At 40.7% G+C, this 16028-nt stretch overlaps 1 protein-coding gene across 1 annotated transcript in view; it reads right to left on the bottom strand.

Annotated features, from left to right (window-relative positions):
• Positions 1-16028, bottom strand: part of LOC126236666 (serine-protein kinase ATM) — a 500205-nt gene that overhangs the window by 219039 nt on the left and 265138 nt on the right. The window contains exon 24 of the mRNA XM_049946145.1: positions 11851-12156. Coding sequence (XP_049802102.1) covers positions 11851-12156 — 306 coding nt within the window. The remainder of the gene's footprint in view (positions 1-11850; positions 12157-16028) is intronic.

Here is a 16028-nt window from a genome sequence, read left to right as displayed (position 1 = left end):
CCAGTTATTAGGACGTTTTTCAATTCTATTCACTTAAGAATCATCAGAAAAATGATTGCTTAAATACCTCTATGCATGCTGTAATTGGGAGAGGCACTCAAAAGAAGAGGTACAAAATAACACTGATAACACTGTGGGTAGAACTGAAGTCTTTATTCAAGAGTAATCACCAGAGGTCTGACCATAAACATCCCACTGTCTCATGATGAGCTTTGTCATTACACTTTATGTGATATTGCAGACGTGTGGATGTGCATTACTGTGGAGCAGAATCCAGTTTGTCCTTGATGGATTTGCATATGCTACAAAGTGTCTCATAGTACACATCGCTGTTAAGGGTTTTTTTTTTTTTTTTGTGCTAGAAGAATTTAATGAGTACATGATTATCAGAGCTCAGATGTAAAAAAATATAGGGAGGTGACAGCACTAGATTTGTGTCTCTAGATGTCTCACTATGTTATTCCAAAGAGGCATACGCAAATTTCAACTGGTTTGCTTGTTGTAATGTTTTGTAGCTTTCCATTTGAACACTCCTAATACTGTAATCTCGCCTTAGCAATCTCTATGGGAATGACATGTATGGGGTTGTAATACACAGGGTGGTCAGACACAGTATGAAAATCTTGCAAGATTGATTGTGCTGAGAAATAATTGTTAAGGAAAAAATTCAATATGTTGTGCAGTTTTCAAGTTAATTGGCACTGAAATTTGCCAACCAGGCCACTCCGCACAGAACTTCAAGTGGCCTGCCAGATACAATTAGTGTCAGTTGTTCTCATAGCATAGATGATAGCGCTCAAGACTGCTCTATCTTTGGCTTGGGTTTGATTCTTACTGCTGTCCCATGTCCAATTTTTGTATCGCTTTCTTGTATGGTTTTAGGAAACCAAATCAAGAACATGTTTGGTGAGACAGTCTCTGGCAGGTCACTTGAATTTGCACACGAAATGACCTAATTGGCTAACTTCAATACTAATGAAGTCAGAAATAGTGCAACATATTGAAGTTTTTCCTTAACAATTACTTCTCTGCACAACCTACTCTACTATACCCTTACAAGCTTTTCAGACTATTTTTGACCCCTATATGCCAAGATTCATCACTTAAAGTTGGTTCTAGAAGCTTCCCAAGTAGTTTTTCAAGGAACAACTAGCACCTATCTTCATGCATTTGCCAGTTCAGTCCTTTCGGGATTTTCATGATACTTTTCCATGGGTCAAACAAACCTATGATAATTCATACCACCTTTTTTCATACCCAATCAACATACCCTATTAGTACACGTCCCATGCACTTGAGCAATATTGTAGGATGAGTCACACGAGTGTTTTATGGCTATGGGCACCTGCATGGCACCATCCTGTGCCAGCCTTTTCATGGGCAATCTAGAGTAATCTTTCCTACAAATCCAGAATGCTAAACCCCTCACCTGGTTCAGATTCAATGACGACATCTCTGCAATCTGGATACAGGGTGAGGACACCCTATCCACATTCCTCCAGACCCTCAACAACTTTTCCCCATCTGCTTCACCAGGTCCTACTCAACCCAACAAGCCTCCTTCCTAGATGTTGACCTCCACCTCAGAGATGGCTACATCAGTACCTCCGTCCATATCAAACCTACTAACCACCAGCAACACCTCCACTTCAACAGCCGCCACCTGTTCCATACCAAGAAGTCCCTTCCTTACAGCCAAGTCAACTGCTGTCGTCGGATCTGCAGTGACAGGTGGTCCCTCTCAAAATATACCGAGGGTCTCACTGAAGCCTTCACAGACCGTAATTATCCTCCGAACCTTGTACAAAAACAAATCTCCCATGCCTTATCTTTCCAGTCTCCCACCACCTGTCAAAGTTCCACCGTACGGCCACGGAGAAGCATTCCTCTCATGACTCAGAACCACTCAGGACTGGAGCAACTGAATTACATTCTCTCATTGTGCCCTGAACTGAGAAATGTCTTGCCCACTATCCTTTCCACCCCTCCCACATTGGTATTGCCCTCTTCACTGAACCTACACAATCATCCACCCTTACACAACCCCTGCTCCCAACCACTTACCTTATGGCTCATACTCTTACAATAGACCTAGATGCAAGACCTGACCCATAAATCCTTCCACCACCACCTACTTCAGTCCGGTCACTAACATCACCTATCCCATCAAAGACGGGCTACCTTCAAATCCAGTCATGCGATCTACAAGCTAAGCTGCAACCACTGTGCAGCATTCTATGTGGGCATGACAACCAACCTGGTGTCTGTACACATGAATGGCCACCGACAAACAGTGGCCAAGAAACAAGTGGACCATCTTGTTGCTGAACACGCTGCCAAAGATGACATCCTTTATTTCAATGACGCTTCACAGCCTGTGCTACATGGATCCTTCCCACCAACACCAGCTTCTTCTGAATTGAGCAGGTGGTAACTTTCCCTGCAATACATCCTATGTTCCCATAACCCTCCTGGCCTCAACCTTTGTTAGTCACTGTCTGCACCCATCCAGCCCCTTCCCTGTTTCCATTAAAGCACTACACAGCCATCATTCCACCATCACACCCAGTCTTTTTACTTCTCTCCTTTTCTGCTACTTCCCTCCCCCCTCCCCTCCCAACTCTGCTCTGCCCTCTGCCTAACCTGCACCACTTCACTGTCCGCCATGCCCACCAGGCTATCCTTCCCTCTCACCACACCAGCCTCTTCCTTACTCCCACCCCGTCGTCACTCCCATCATGCACTGGTGCTGCTGCTTGCAGTGTGGTTTCAGTTGCTTGAGACTTCAGTCATGTGTGTGTGTGTGTGTGTGTGTGTGTGTGTGTGTGTGTGTGTGTGTTTTCTATTCTTGACAAAGACGTTAATGGCCGAAAGCTTTATTTGTGACAGTCTTTTTGTTGTGCCTATCTGCAGCTCAGCATCTCCACTATATGGTGGGCAACAACTTTCCTTTTCATAATATTGTTACATTCCATTCTGGGTTTTCCATTGTTTGATATTATAGTCATAGGATACTACTTTTTTGTTTTGTTACGTACAGTACCTCTCTTACAGTGCCTGTCATTGGAGTTGGATGAGCATCTTTCAGATGATTTTGTGCTTATCAAATGAAACTGTGACGAATACATGTTATCTACTATGCTTCATCTGTCTGCATTACTCCTCTCTGGAAAGTGTTCCAAACAGTTGACAAACACCCATGAACTGGTCAAATGATGGTTCTGTATGTTATCTACTACAAGTTTGAATTACATTTCTTCAGGATGCTACCAATGGATATCAATTTGGCACCTGATGGTGTTGAGGATCAGTGGACAGAGTTCAGAACCATCGTACAATATGCGTTAGATGAGTATGTGCCAAGCAAGATCGTAAGAGATGGAAAAGAGCCACCGTGGTACAACAACCGAATTAGAAAACTGCTGCGGAAGCAAAGGGAACTTCACAGCAAACATAAACATAGCCAAAGCATTGCAGACAAACAAAAATTACGCGAAGCGAAATTTAGTGTGAGGAGGGCTATGCGAGAGGCGTTCAATGAATTCGAAAGTAAAGTTCTATGTACTGACTTGGCAGAAAATCCTAAGAAATTCTGGTCTTATGTCAAAGCGGTAGGTGGAGCAAAACAAAATGTCCAGACACACTGTGACCAAAATGGTACTGAAACAGAGGATGACAGACTAAATGCCGAAATACTAAATGTCTTTTTCCAAAGCTGTTTCACAGAGGAAGACTGCACTACAGTTCCTTCTATAGATTGTCGCACAGATGACAAAATGGTAGATATCGAAATAGACGACAGAGGGATAGAGAAACAATTAAAATCGCTCAAAAGAGGAAAGGCCACTGGACCTGATGGGATACCAGTTCGATTTTACACAGAGTACGCGAAGGAACTTGCCCCCCTTCTTGCAGCGGTGTACCGTAGGTCTCTAGAAGAGCGTAGCGTTCCAAAGGATTGGAAAAGGGCACAGGTCATCCCCGTTTTCAAGAAGGGACGTCGAACAGATGTGCATAACTATAGACTCATATCTCTAACGTCGATCAGTTGTAGAATTTTGGAACACGTATTATGTTCGAGTATAATGACTTTTTTGGAGACTAGAAATCTATTCTGTAGGAATCAGCATGGGTTTCGAAAAAGACGCTCGTGTGAAACCCAGCTCGCGCTATTCGTCCATGAGACTCAGAGGGCCATAGACACCGGTTCACAGGTAGATGCCGTGTTTCTTGACTTCCGCAAGGCGTTCGATACAGTTCCCCACAGTCGTTTAATGAACAAAGTAAGAGCATATGGACTATCAGACCAATTGTGTGATGGATTGAGGAGTTCCTAGATAACAGAACGCAGCATGTCATTCTCAATGGAGAGAAGTCTTCCGAAGTAAGAGTGATTTCAGGTGTGCCGCAGGGGAGTGTCATAGGACCGTTGCTATTCACAATATACATAAATGACTTGGTGGATGGCATCGGAAGTTCACTGAGGCTTTTTGCAGATGATGCTGTGGTGTATCGAGAGGTTGTAACAATGGAAAATTGCACTGAAATGCAGGAGGATCTGCAGCGAATTGACACATGGTGCAGGGAATGGCAATTGAATCTCAATGTAGACAAGTGTAATGTGCTGCGAATACATAGAAAGATAGTTCCCTTATCATTTAACTATAAAATAGCAGGTCAGCAACTGGAAGCAGTTAATTCCATAAATTATCTGGGAGTACGCATTAGGAGTGATTTAAAATGGAATGATCATATAAAGTTGATCGTCGGTAAAGCAGATGCCAGACTGAGATTCATTGGAAGAATCCTAAGGAAATGCAATCCGAAAACAAAGGAAGTAGGTTACAGTACGCTTGTTCGCCCACTGCTTGAATACTGCTCAACAGTGTGGGATCCGTACCAGATAGGATTGATAGAAGAGATAGAGAAGATCCAACGGAGAGCAGCATGCTTCGTTACAGGATCATTTAATAATCGTGAAAGCGTTACGGAGATGATAGATAAACTCCAGTGGAAGACTCTGCAGGAGAGACGCTCAGTAGCTCGGTACGGGCTTTTGTTAAAGTTTCGAGAACATACCTTCACCGAAGAGTCAAGCAGTATATTGCTCCCTCCTACGTATATCTCGCGAAGAGACCATGAGGATAAAATCAGAGAGATTAGAGCTCACACAGAAGCATACCGACAATCCTTCTTTCCATGAACAATACGAGACTGGAATAGAAGGGAGAACCGATAGAGGTACTCAGGGTACCCTCCGCCTCACACCGTCAGGTGGCTTGCGGAGTATGGATGTAGATGATTTTCCAACAGCTTTAAACACTGTGAACAGCTAATTGTGTAATCTAAAAATAACTGGTGTTGTTGCTAATTTATGAGCAATTCATTATTTATGTTTAATTTGTATTGCTACAATTTTCTGGAGATGAATAACTATGTATGAACAGCCTATTCATACATATTATAGACAGTATAAGTCACTTGGGATACATTTGATGCTGTTTCTTGTGACAGTTTTTCTCAGTTAAGAACACTGATCTGCAGTCTATTTTCTACAAAGTTTCCAACCTGACCATTAAGCTGGACTGATGCTCTGAAAGCTCCTATTTTGTTCACTAAGCAACAATATGGAACAATAATCAATGAATACTTCACTAGCAAGAGTGCTATGGAACATCGTATTTTAGATCTCTTAACAAACTGAGTTTTGCAGAATTGCTGTTGACAGATTCTAGCCGATTCCTAAAAAGGAGATTTACACTCTCCAATAGGAAATTATACATCACCATAATATGTTTTTTTGATCCTGCAACAGATCTAGACAGTTACCTATTGTAATAAACTACTATCCAATGAGTCATCTCGGAAATGTGAGTGTCCTGTGCCATTTTCAAACACTGGGAATCATCAGTTAATCTTGTGACTGACGGTGACATGACGGCTAGCAGCAGCAGCAGCAGCAGTAGCAGCTAAACTGACAAATCAAGCTGTCATAAAACCAGCCTGAAGAAGGAGCACAGGCAATGAGCTGCAGAATGGGCTAAATAAGGGACTTGGTGCGCCAAAGAGTTGGGGATCTAACATTTATGTACCAAGCTGAGTCTTTCTAGAAGAAATATGCAGAGCTCTGTATGGGTCATTCCTTGTCTAGTGGTCTAGAGATCCTTTCATCATCATCCAGAATTTGGCTGAAATTGCATGCAAATATTTCCACATGTTCCTAATGAACACTGGTAAAGTTGTACTTGCATCAGTATAATACTTCCAGAATGAAATTTTCACTCTGCAGTGAAGTGTGTGCTGATATGATACTTCCTGGCAGATTAAAACTGTGCCAGGCTGGTACTCGAACTTAGGACCTTTGCTCTACCAAATCCCCCCGGCTGCGGCTAAGCCATGTCTCCACATTATCCTTTCTTCCAAGAGTGCTAGTTCTGCAAGGTTCACAGGAGAGCTTCTGTGAAGTTTGGAAGATAGGACACGAGCTAATGGCGGAATTGAAGCTGTGAGGATGGGTCGTGAGTCGTGCTTGGATAGCTCATTTGGTAGAGTACTTGCCCACGAAACGCAAAGGTCCCAAGTTTGAGTCTCAGTCCAGCACACAGTTTTAATCTGCCAGGAAGTCAGATAACAAATATTTTCCTGGAAGAAACAAAACTAGGCCATATTGTACAACTTTTTGCACACTCTCTTAACCAAAATAATAAAAAACAATTTCTTGAACAATTTTCATATGGCTAATTTCACGCAAAGTCAGCTGAAAAAAATTGGTGCATCAAAAATATCTGAAGTTTAGTTTTTTATATCTCTGAAAGTAATTGCAAGACAATCCTGAAACTTTGCATGTAACAACTTACCAGTACAAGGTTTTAGAATTTACAGTTTTACTCTCCTACTGCTTTCCAGTAGTTTCCAAACTGAGGGCGAAGTTGACGATGTTTGTAAGAATGCCAAAAATGGCTATTTTAAGCCTGCTTTCACGAAAAAAAGAGTCTTTTGAAAACTCTTTTAAACAATTTTCATTACAAATAAGATGTTCTAAAACACCTAAAAAAACTAGATTTAGTTTTGCAATCCCAGCATATAAGGCTCCAAAAAAACTATGACATGGTGGAGGTGCACTTAAGAGTTCGCCCATATTCTGCTGGTACTCACATTAAATCTGACTTCTTTTATAACAAAGTATGTTGTAGAATTATTTAATACTCTCTGTGGAAGGTAATATTGAATGTCCTGATGGCTAGAATGCAAGATAAGAATCTGATCAATTCGAACATCATCAAAAAAAGAGGTGCCTTTTGTCGTGACTCCTCATGACATATTTCAGCTTATTTTTCTGCTATGGTAACTACGGAATAAAACTGGTCATAAACTACAGAATGTAATTGTGCATTACCAAGGCACTGGACAGCAAGGTAGGAACTGTTGCATAACAGCTGCAACATGCATCACATAAACTGCCTTAATGTTTTACACTACTGTCACATTGTGTATGTTTTAGGAATGTTCAAAACGGCTGACTGACTTGTTTTTGGGAAAGGATTCACGTTATATATAATTCTGAGTATGTCTTCTTAGTTAGCAATACTACTGATATGCTGGTTTGATTCCAGTTTAAAATCCAGAATATTCTGTAATTGCAAAATCTGCAGTTTAGGGGTGAACTGATGAAAAATTGTGTAAATGTGTTGCTATGGTCCATTAAGCACTGTCAGTTTCTTTTACACTGAGAAAATCAGTATTCCCATGTCCATAGGGACCAAGCCGAATAGCTGTGTGGCAGCAGCCAGTGGCAAGTTTCTTTACCCCAGGTTCCCAATCCCAATATGAGTTTCTTTAACAGGATCCCTAGCAAAGATAATACATTTCTATAAGTTCAGACGGCAAAGCTTGAGGATCTCTCTTTTATGATTCCAGTTTTACATTTCCTTCAAGCTACTTGAATTTTACACAGGTTTCATTAATTTGCTGTACAATACAGTGAGGAATACTACACTGTCGTCCAATACTGGTGGTGCAGGTATAACTGCAATAATGTGCTGTTATGGAATGTTCAGTGGGAATATGTGCAAATGTTGACACCAAATTTCAAATAAATCAGTGATGGAATGTGGTACCTTTTCCGGAATTAGGCCACTTGGCATGGAATGGCCCATACACAAGTTCTATGGAAATGCCCTCTGGTAACTTCAACAGTTGGTAACTTCAACTTGTGAATGGACTGCGTACTGTATCACGTGAGAATCAACTAATGCTGTAGAAAATCTAAGCACACAGTATGATTTATATCAATGAGATGAACTCACCAATACTTCACAGCAGTCTGTATGACAAAAATTGGGAAAGTTATTACAATGTATGGACTAAAATGCATAATTTTACTAATAAACAACACTTTAATTGTTATATCCATACAGTTGCACAGATGTACACTACGTAAAACGATGGCTATTGTCAGTAGCTAAAAATGCCTAAACTATCTAGGTAACAATATTATGAGAAGGATAGTTGCTACTCACCACATAGCAGAGATGCGGATTCGCAGATAGGCACAACCAAAAGACTGTCAGAAAATGAGCTTTTGGCCAACAAGACCTTCATCAAAGATAGAACATACACATGCACATACACACAAATGCAGCTCACACACACGACCACAGTCTCTGACTGCTGAGGCCACACTTCGAGCAGCAGTGCATGGTGGGAGACCCCCACTTCCACTCCCACTCCCACTCCCACTGCTACTGCTACTGCTACTGCTACTGCTACTCCTCCTCCTCCTCCTCCTCTCTGTTCCGGTTCACACATAGTAACTTCACATTACTAGTCACATCTACTATTCCACTTCTTCACACTTACCTGCCAACAATCCTCATTACAATATTTTTTTCCTTTGATCTCATGGAACCTTCATGCCAATTTCTGTTGGTTTTCACCTTTCACTATTGGACTGCTCCCTCAGATTTCATCTTGTTTCCCCCTATTCCATTATTTTCATCTATTTTGTGATTTTTACAATGTATCTGGGTGTATTTTTGCGCTTTTATATCCTCCACCATGGATCCTTGCTCCTCCCATCTGTGTCAATACAGAAAAGTTTCTTTATCCTTAGCCAGAACCCAGCTCCACATACTGTCCCTGCACTGTTGCTTGGCTCATGGAATACCTGCAAATGGAATTACCACCAAATTACCCATCTCTGGTTGCCACCCTTCTTCCCACAATGACCTCCACCTTTTCAGATTCTGCCAGTCCGTAACTCTCACCAATGTCGCCCTGCAAAACCGTATCACTCAGGCCCAAACCTACTCACAATACCTTCTCTACATTTGTAACATTCTCCTGCTATGCAATCTGATATTCATGGACCCCACATCACACATTGAAACCTCTGCCCTTGAGGAACTAGAGCAACATGCAAAACACTGCCTCAAAAAATCTCTCCAACCTGCTCACTTCCTAGTCCCACCCTGGACTACCACTATCACCCACCTCTACAACAACATCCAAACATCCCCTACATTCCCTCATTGCTGACAAACACTGCCTCACAGACCTTCTAAATTTAGCTCAAACTCAAAAATTCCCTCCCACCACCATAGAGAATCCAGCAAATGAACAGAACCGAAACACAGTGATGTGTACCTTTCCTCCAAAAGCCTTAGGCCCACAGACGTATCAGTCCCTTCCAAAAGCCCCACCATTTGGCCCACTCCCAAACTCAATCATAGTAGGAAAGCCTATAATTGCAGGATTTCCGTGCTTTGGCTACAATCTGTGACACCTCACATAGAAATAATAATGTACACCATTTCTTGCCGACAGTGGATGGGGAAGCAGGTGGGGCACAGAGGGGGGGGGTATACTTTTCCGTTTTTGTTTCCTGTGCAAGAGGTGGTCAGTAAGAACTGGACTGTAGCCATTGGCTGTGGCAATAAATTTCATTGTATCTAACTCTGCTTTAAAATCATCTCTGGACATGGGGATAGATATGAGACGGTGTACCACTGAGTGGAAAGCTGCTTGTTTGTGAGCTATGGGGTGTTGTGAGCAAGAAGCTATTACTGTGTCAGTAGTTTTAGTTTTTCTATAAATTTTGAAATAATGTGTATTGTAAACTGAATATTTTTATGTTGACTGTTTAGGTTTTTCAAAAATTTGTTGAGCTGTCTTGTAGTATCAGTCTTCATACACAGGGCATTATCTACGTATCTAAACCAATATTTGATATTTGCACTCAAAGGTTCTGTTTTTAGAAAATTTTGTTCAAAATGGTCCACAAATATTTCAGTCAACAGTGGACTAAAAGGGGAATCCATAGCTAAGCCATCTAATTGTTTGTAAAGAGTCACTTGGAACTTGAAATATTTCTGTGCAAAGCATATTCCACAGGATTGGCATTAGAATTGTGCATCAGCTCTGTCAGAATATCAATGCATTCTACCACTGGTGTATTGGAAAACAAACTGCAGACATCAAAGGATACTAATTTATCACTGTGTGAGACAGATACCGTACGTACCACTTTTAGATGTGTACACACGTTGTCATGAACACAATACGATTTCTTCATTTCCTCCTTTATCCACGTGTATCTTGCGACGTCAATGGCTTTATTTGCAGCGGCAGATTTTCCTCTTGACTTTATGGAGACATATTTTGGTGTAATTTTGCGTTGCAAACACTGTTTGTTAAACCAAATGTGTTGTGATGACTTTGTTTTTGTCTCAATAATCTACTATAAAAGACGGATAATTGTGCTGTTGTGGCACATCTTATCATGTTAACAGTATCTTCCGTTGGTTCTTGGTAGAACAACATTATAACAAATAAAAAGCACCAGTTTGTTTTTGTTCTACAATATTACTTTTATAGTGTTAACCGGTTTTCGGCTTACAAGGCCATCTTCAGACATTTACTGAGTATTGTCACTAAGTTTATTGAGTGATATTTCTCTCTGTCCTTCTATAAAAGCCAATCAATGCCCTTAAGTAGTACTACGAGTCCCTTCGATAGATCTCTGTTAGCCACAGTTTCTTCAAAAACTGTCTGCAAGCTCATGTCTAGGAGTTAATGTTGTTGCTTCTTGATAATGGAGTCTTAGCTACGATTCCCAGTCGCATTTGATTTTATCCGCCCAGAGAATGGATGTTGCATATTCCTCGGTATTATCAATACACAATTTACTGAAGCGTTGTCAAATAAATACTTGCACTAGGAAGCCAAACTACCTCAGATGAGGCCTCCCAGCCAATAATGCTATATGATCACCTAATTTGTTTTCTTCTCTTTCTTTTCCCCTAGGAATTATGACCAAAATACTGTATTTTGGCTTCCAGTATTTCGAATTAGAAGAAAAGTGCAGTGCGGTTTACTCTACAGTATGCACCTATGGGCTTCTTTCTCTGTTCCCATGAAGTGCAGGTGTCCTGTTGTTCTTCCCTACCCTTGCAAGTGTTTCATGGCATTCTGCAATAATCTTTGATGCTGCAGGATTTACTCCATTAATATTATGAAGTCAATATATATACAGACAAAACTGCAATTCTGTTACTATTTTCATATTACAAGATATGCTACTGATTAGAAAGTATCTGAAAAATACTAGAATGGCCCAGAAGTAGAATGGAGTTACTTCTATATACTCCATAAAGATACAAAATAAAAATCTTTCGCAGTACAACAATCACTTAGTAAAAAAAAGTTCTAAGAGTACAGGTGGGAGAGGGAGACAGAGCAAGGGAGGGAGAAAAAGAGAGAGACAGAGAGAGAGAGAGAGAGAGAGAGAGAGAGAGAGAGAGAGAGAGAGAGAGACCAGTATTGTCCATAAATATAAAATTAGCAACATACCTGAAGATATTCTAAGGTATCCAACATTTGCTGAGATTTTATGGTGGGAGGAGCTGGTTCTGGTAAGCTGGATGTGTATCCACACAAAGCAGTTACAGTGCCAACATCAAATAGTAAGCGAAATATTGTCACAATTACTATATCCATATTTTCTGAGAGAAGACATTTAACTTGGTCCTCTGAAAGTATTTTTTCAAGCTGCTTCAGAAGCTGTTCAGCATTAAATATATTGTATTTATACATCTCTTTGCTGTTTTTCATGGTGAAGATTGGTAGAAGATGTCCAATTATGTAAGGGCTGCATACCTGTGAAATTAATTTCCATTTTACAACAAATTTATAACAGAAAAGTAGGTGTTGAGATAGGGGTATTTATATTTAACCACAAATGCATCAAATTTGGAATACAGTCCCTTTCTTCAATAGCTGGGAGGCAGGGGATACAATGTAACGGTTCAGAAATTTATGACTGTAGAAGTATGAGAGATCACTTTATATATCAGGCATCACTTACAAGGAATTGAACAGACCTATTCTGTCAAAACAGACCATGACTTTTACGTCAGCCTCAGTTAACAATATATTATTTCTTGGCCTGGGAAATAAAACAAAACTGATCATTGGCTAGCTATTTTTTTTCTTAAGGATATCTGAAAAAACATTTTCTTGTGGCCCTTGCCTATCAGTCACTGGTATGAATTTGAAACACACTCATCCCATCTTTGTTCACACTTCAAGAAATACTCTTATATCTTCAACACTGCAGTGCAGCAGATGGGGAGCAATGTAACTGTTTTACTTCATGCTATCAAGATCTAAAAGCTGAAGCCACCAACAGAAAAAGCTGTGAAGATTATATGATATGCAAAAAGATCACAAAACTATAAGATCAGCAATTGAATATAATGTAGACATAGACCCTCTGCAAAGTAAGTGAAACGGTTACGATACTTAAAATGCTAGTATGAAATCTGATTACAAACTATTCACAAAAGTATAGTTACAAACCACAATTACCTTATCAGACAACAATAAGCAGTAACATGTCAACTGTCAAGATCATTTTAGGTGTGTCTGTGTAAGATACTTTGTGTGTTGACATTTTGTTACTGTTTTAACATGGAACAATATTTCAGACATTATTTCGAAATGAAAATTAAAGCTTTACATTGCTTTGTTGTGATGTTACAGATCCATAAACCATTTCTCTGATAATCCGACCTGTTTTGCATTCTGACCATGCTCCTTAGACCATAGGGAATGGTTCAGTGAGGTTCTACTGTATATTATATGCAACTGTTAGCAACAACATGAATCATGGACCTTGCCGTTGGTGGAGGGCTTGCGTGCCTCAGCGATACAGATAGCTGTACCGTAGGTGCAACCACAACGGAGGGGTATCTGTTGAAAGGCCAGACAAACGCGTGGTTCCTGAAGAGGGGAAGCAGCCTTTCCTGTAGTTGCAGGGGCAACAGTGTGGATGATTGCCTGATATGGCCTTGTAACACTAACCAAAATGACCTTGCTGTGCTGGTACTGCGAACAGCTGAAAGCAAGGGGACAAAACAGCCGTAATTTTTCCCAAGGGCATGCAGCTTTTGAAAATGAAAATGGAAATGAAGTCCCATGCTTCTTTACAGAGCGTAGGGGAACGATGCGGGAGACCCGCACCGCCTTACTAGGCAAGGTCCTAATGGAGGTGGTTTGCCGTTGCCTCCTCCGACCGTAATGGGGATGAATGATGATGATGAAGACGACAACAACACCCAGTCATCTCGAGGCAGGAAAAATCCCTGACCCCGCCGGGAATCGAACCCGGGACCCCGTGCTCGGGAAGCGAGAACGCTATCGCGAGACCACGAGAGGCAGACATGCAGCTTTTACTGTCTGGTTAAATGATGATGGCATCCTCTTGGGTAAAATATTCCGGAGGTAAAATAGTCCCCCATTCGGATATCGGGGAAGGGACTACTCAGGAGGACATTGTTATCAGGAGAAAGAAAACGGAGAGTGGAATGTCAGATCTCTTAACCGGACAGGTAGGTTAGAAAATTTAAAAAGGGAAATGGATAAGGTTAAAGTTAGATATAGTGGGAATTAGTGAAGTTCGGTGGCAGGAGGAACAAGATTTCAGGTCAGGTGAATATAGGTTTATAAATACAAAATCAAACAGGGGTAATGCAGGAGTAAGTTTAGTAATGAATAGGAAATTAGGAATGCGGATAAGCTGCTACAAACAGCATAGTGAATGCGTTATTGTGGCCAAGATAGACACGAAGCCCACGCCTACCACAGTAGTACAAGTTCATATGCCAACTAGGTCTGCAGATGATGATGAAATTGATGAAATGTGTGATGAGACAAAAGAAATTATTCAGATAGTGAAGGGAGACAAAAATTTAATACTCATGGGTGACTGGAACTCGATAGTAGGAAAAGGAAGAGAAGGAAACATAGTAGGTATATAGAATGGGAGTAAGGAATGAAAGAGACAGCCGCCTGTTAGAAGTTTGCTCAGAGCATAACTTAATCATAGCTAACACTTGGTTCAAGAATTATAAAAGAAGGTTGTATACATGGAAGAAGCCTGAAGATACTGACAGGTTTCAGATAGATTATACAATGGTAAGACAGAGATTTAGGATCCAGGTTTTAAATCGTAAGACATTTCCAGGGGCCGGTGTGGACTCTGACCACAATCTATTGGTTATGAACTGTAGATTAAAACTGAAGAAACTGCAAAAAGGTGGGAATTTAAGGAGATGGGACCTGGATAAACTGACTAAACCAGAGGTTGTACAGAGTTTCACGGAGAGCATAAAAGAACAATTGACAGGAATGGGGGAAAGAAATACAGTAGAAGGAGAATGGGTAGCTCTGAGGGATCAAGTAGTGAAGGCAGCAGAGTATCAAGTAGGTAAAAAGACGAGGGCTAGTAGAAATCTTTAGGTAACAGAAGATATTTTGAATTTAATTTATGAAAGGATAAAATACAAAAATGCAGTAAATGAAGCAGGCAAAAAGGAATACAAGCATATCAAAAATGAGATCGACAGGATGTGCAAAATGGTTAAGCAGGGATGGCTTAGAGGACAAATGAAGGACTTAGAGGCTTATCTCACTAGGGTAAGATAGATACTGCCTACAGGAAAATTAAAGAGACCTTTGGAGAAAAGAGAACCACTTGCATGAATATCAAGAGCTCCAATGGAAACCCAGTTCTAAGCAAAGAAGGGAAAGCAGAAAGGTGGAAGGAGTATATAGAGGGTCTATACAAGGGTGATATTCTTGAGGACAATATTATAGAAATGCAAGAGAATGTAGAAGAAGATGAAATAGAAGATATGATACTGCATGAAGAGTTTGACAGAGCACTGAAATACCTGAGTCAAAACAAGGCCCCAGGAGTAGGCAACATTCCATTAGAACTACTGACAGCCTTGGGAGAGCCAGGCCTAACAAAACTCTACCATCTGGTGAGCAAGATTTATGAGACAGGCGAAATACCCTCAGACTTCAATAAGAATATAATAATTCCAATCCCAAAGAAAGCAGGTGTTGACAGATGTGAAAATCACCAAACTATCAGTTTAATAAGCCACGGATGCAAAATACTAATATGAATTCTTTACAGACAAATGGAAAAACTGGTAGAAGCCGACCTCGGGGAAGATCAGTTTGGATTCTGTAGAAATATTGGAACACGTGAGGCAATACTGACCCTACAACTTATCTTAGAAGAAAGATTAAGGAAAGGCAAACCTATGTTTCTAGCATTTGTAGACTTAGAGAAAGCTTTTGACAATGTTGACTGGAATACTCTCTTTCAAATTCTGAAGGTGGCAGGGGTAAAATACAGAGAGCAAAAGGCTATTTACAATTTGTACAGAAACCAGATGGCAGTTATAAGAGTCGAGGGACATGAAAGGGAAGTTGTCGGGAAGGGAGTGAGACAGGGTTGTAACCTCTCCCCGATGTTATTCAATCTAAATATTGAGCAAGCAATGAAGGAAACAAAAGAAAAATTCCGAGTAGGAATTAAAATCCACGGAGAAGATATAAAAACTCTGGGGTTCGCCAATGACATTGTAATTCTGTCAGGGACAGCAAAGGACCTGGAAGAGCAGCTGAACGGAATGGAGAGTGTCTTGAAAGGAGGATATAAGATGAACATCAAC

Source organism: Schistocerca nitens, chromosome 2, assembly GCF_023898315.1.
Source record: "Schistocerca nitens isolate TAMUIC-IGC-003100 chromosome 2, iqSchNite1.1, whole genome shotgun sequence".
Taxonomy (NCBI): Eukaryota; Metazoa; Arthropoda; class Insecta; order Orthoptera; family Acrididae; genus Schistocerca; species Schistocerca nitens.
This window is presented reverse-complemented; position numbering and strand designations above follow the sequence as displayed.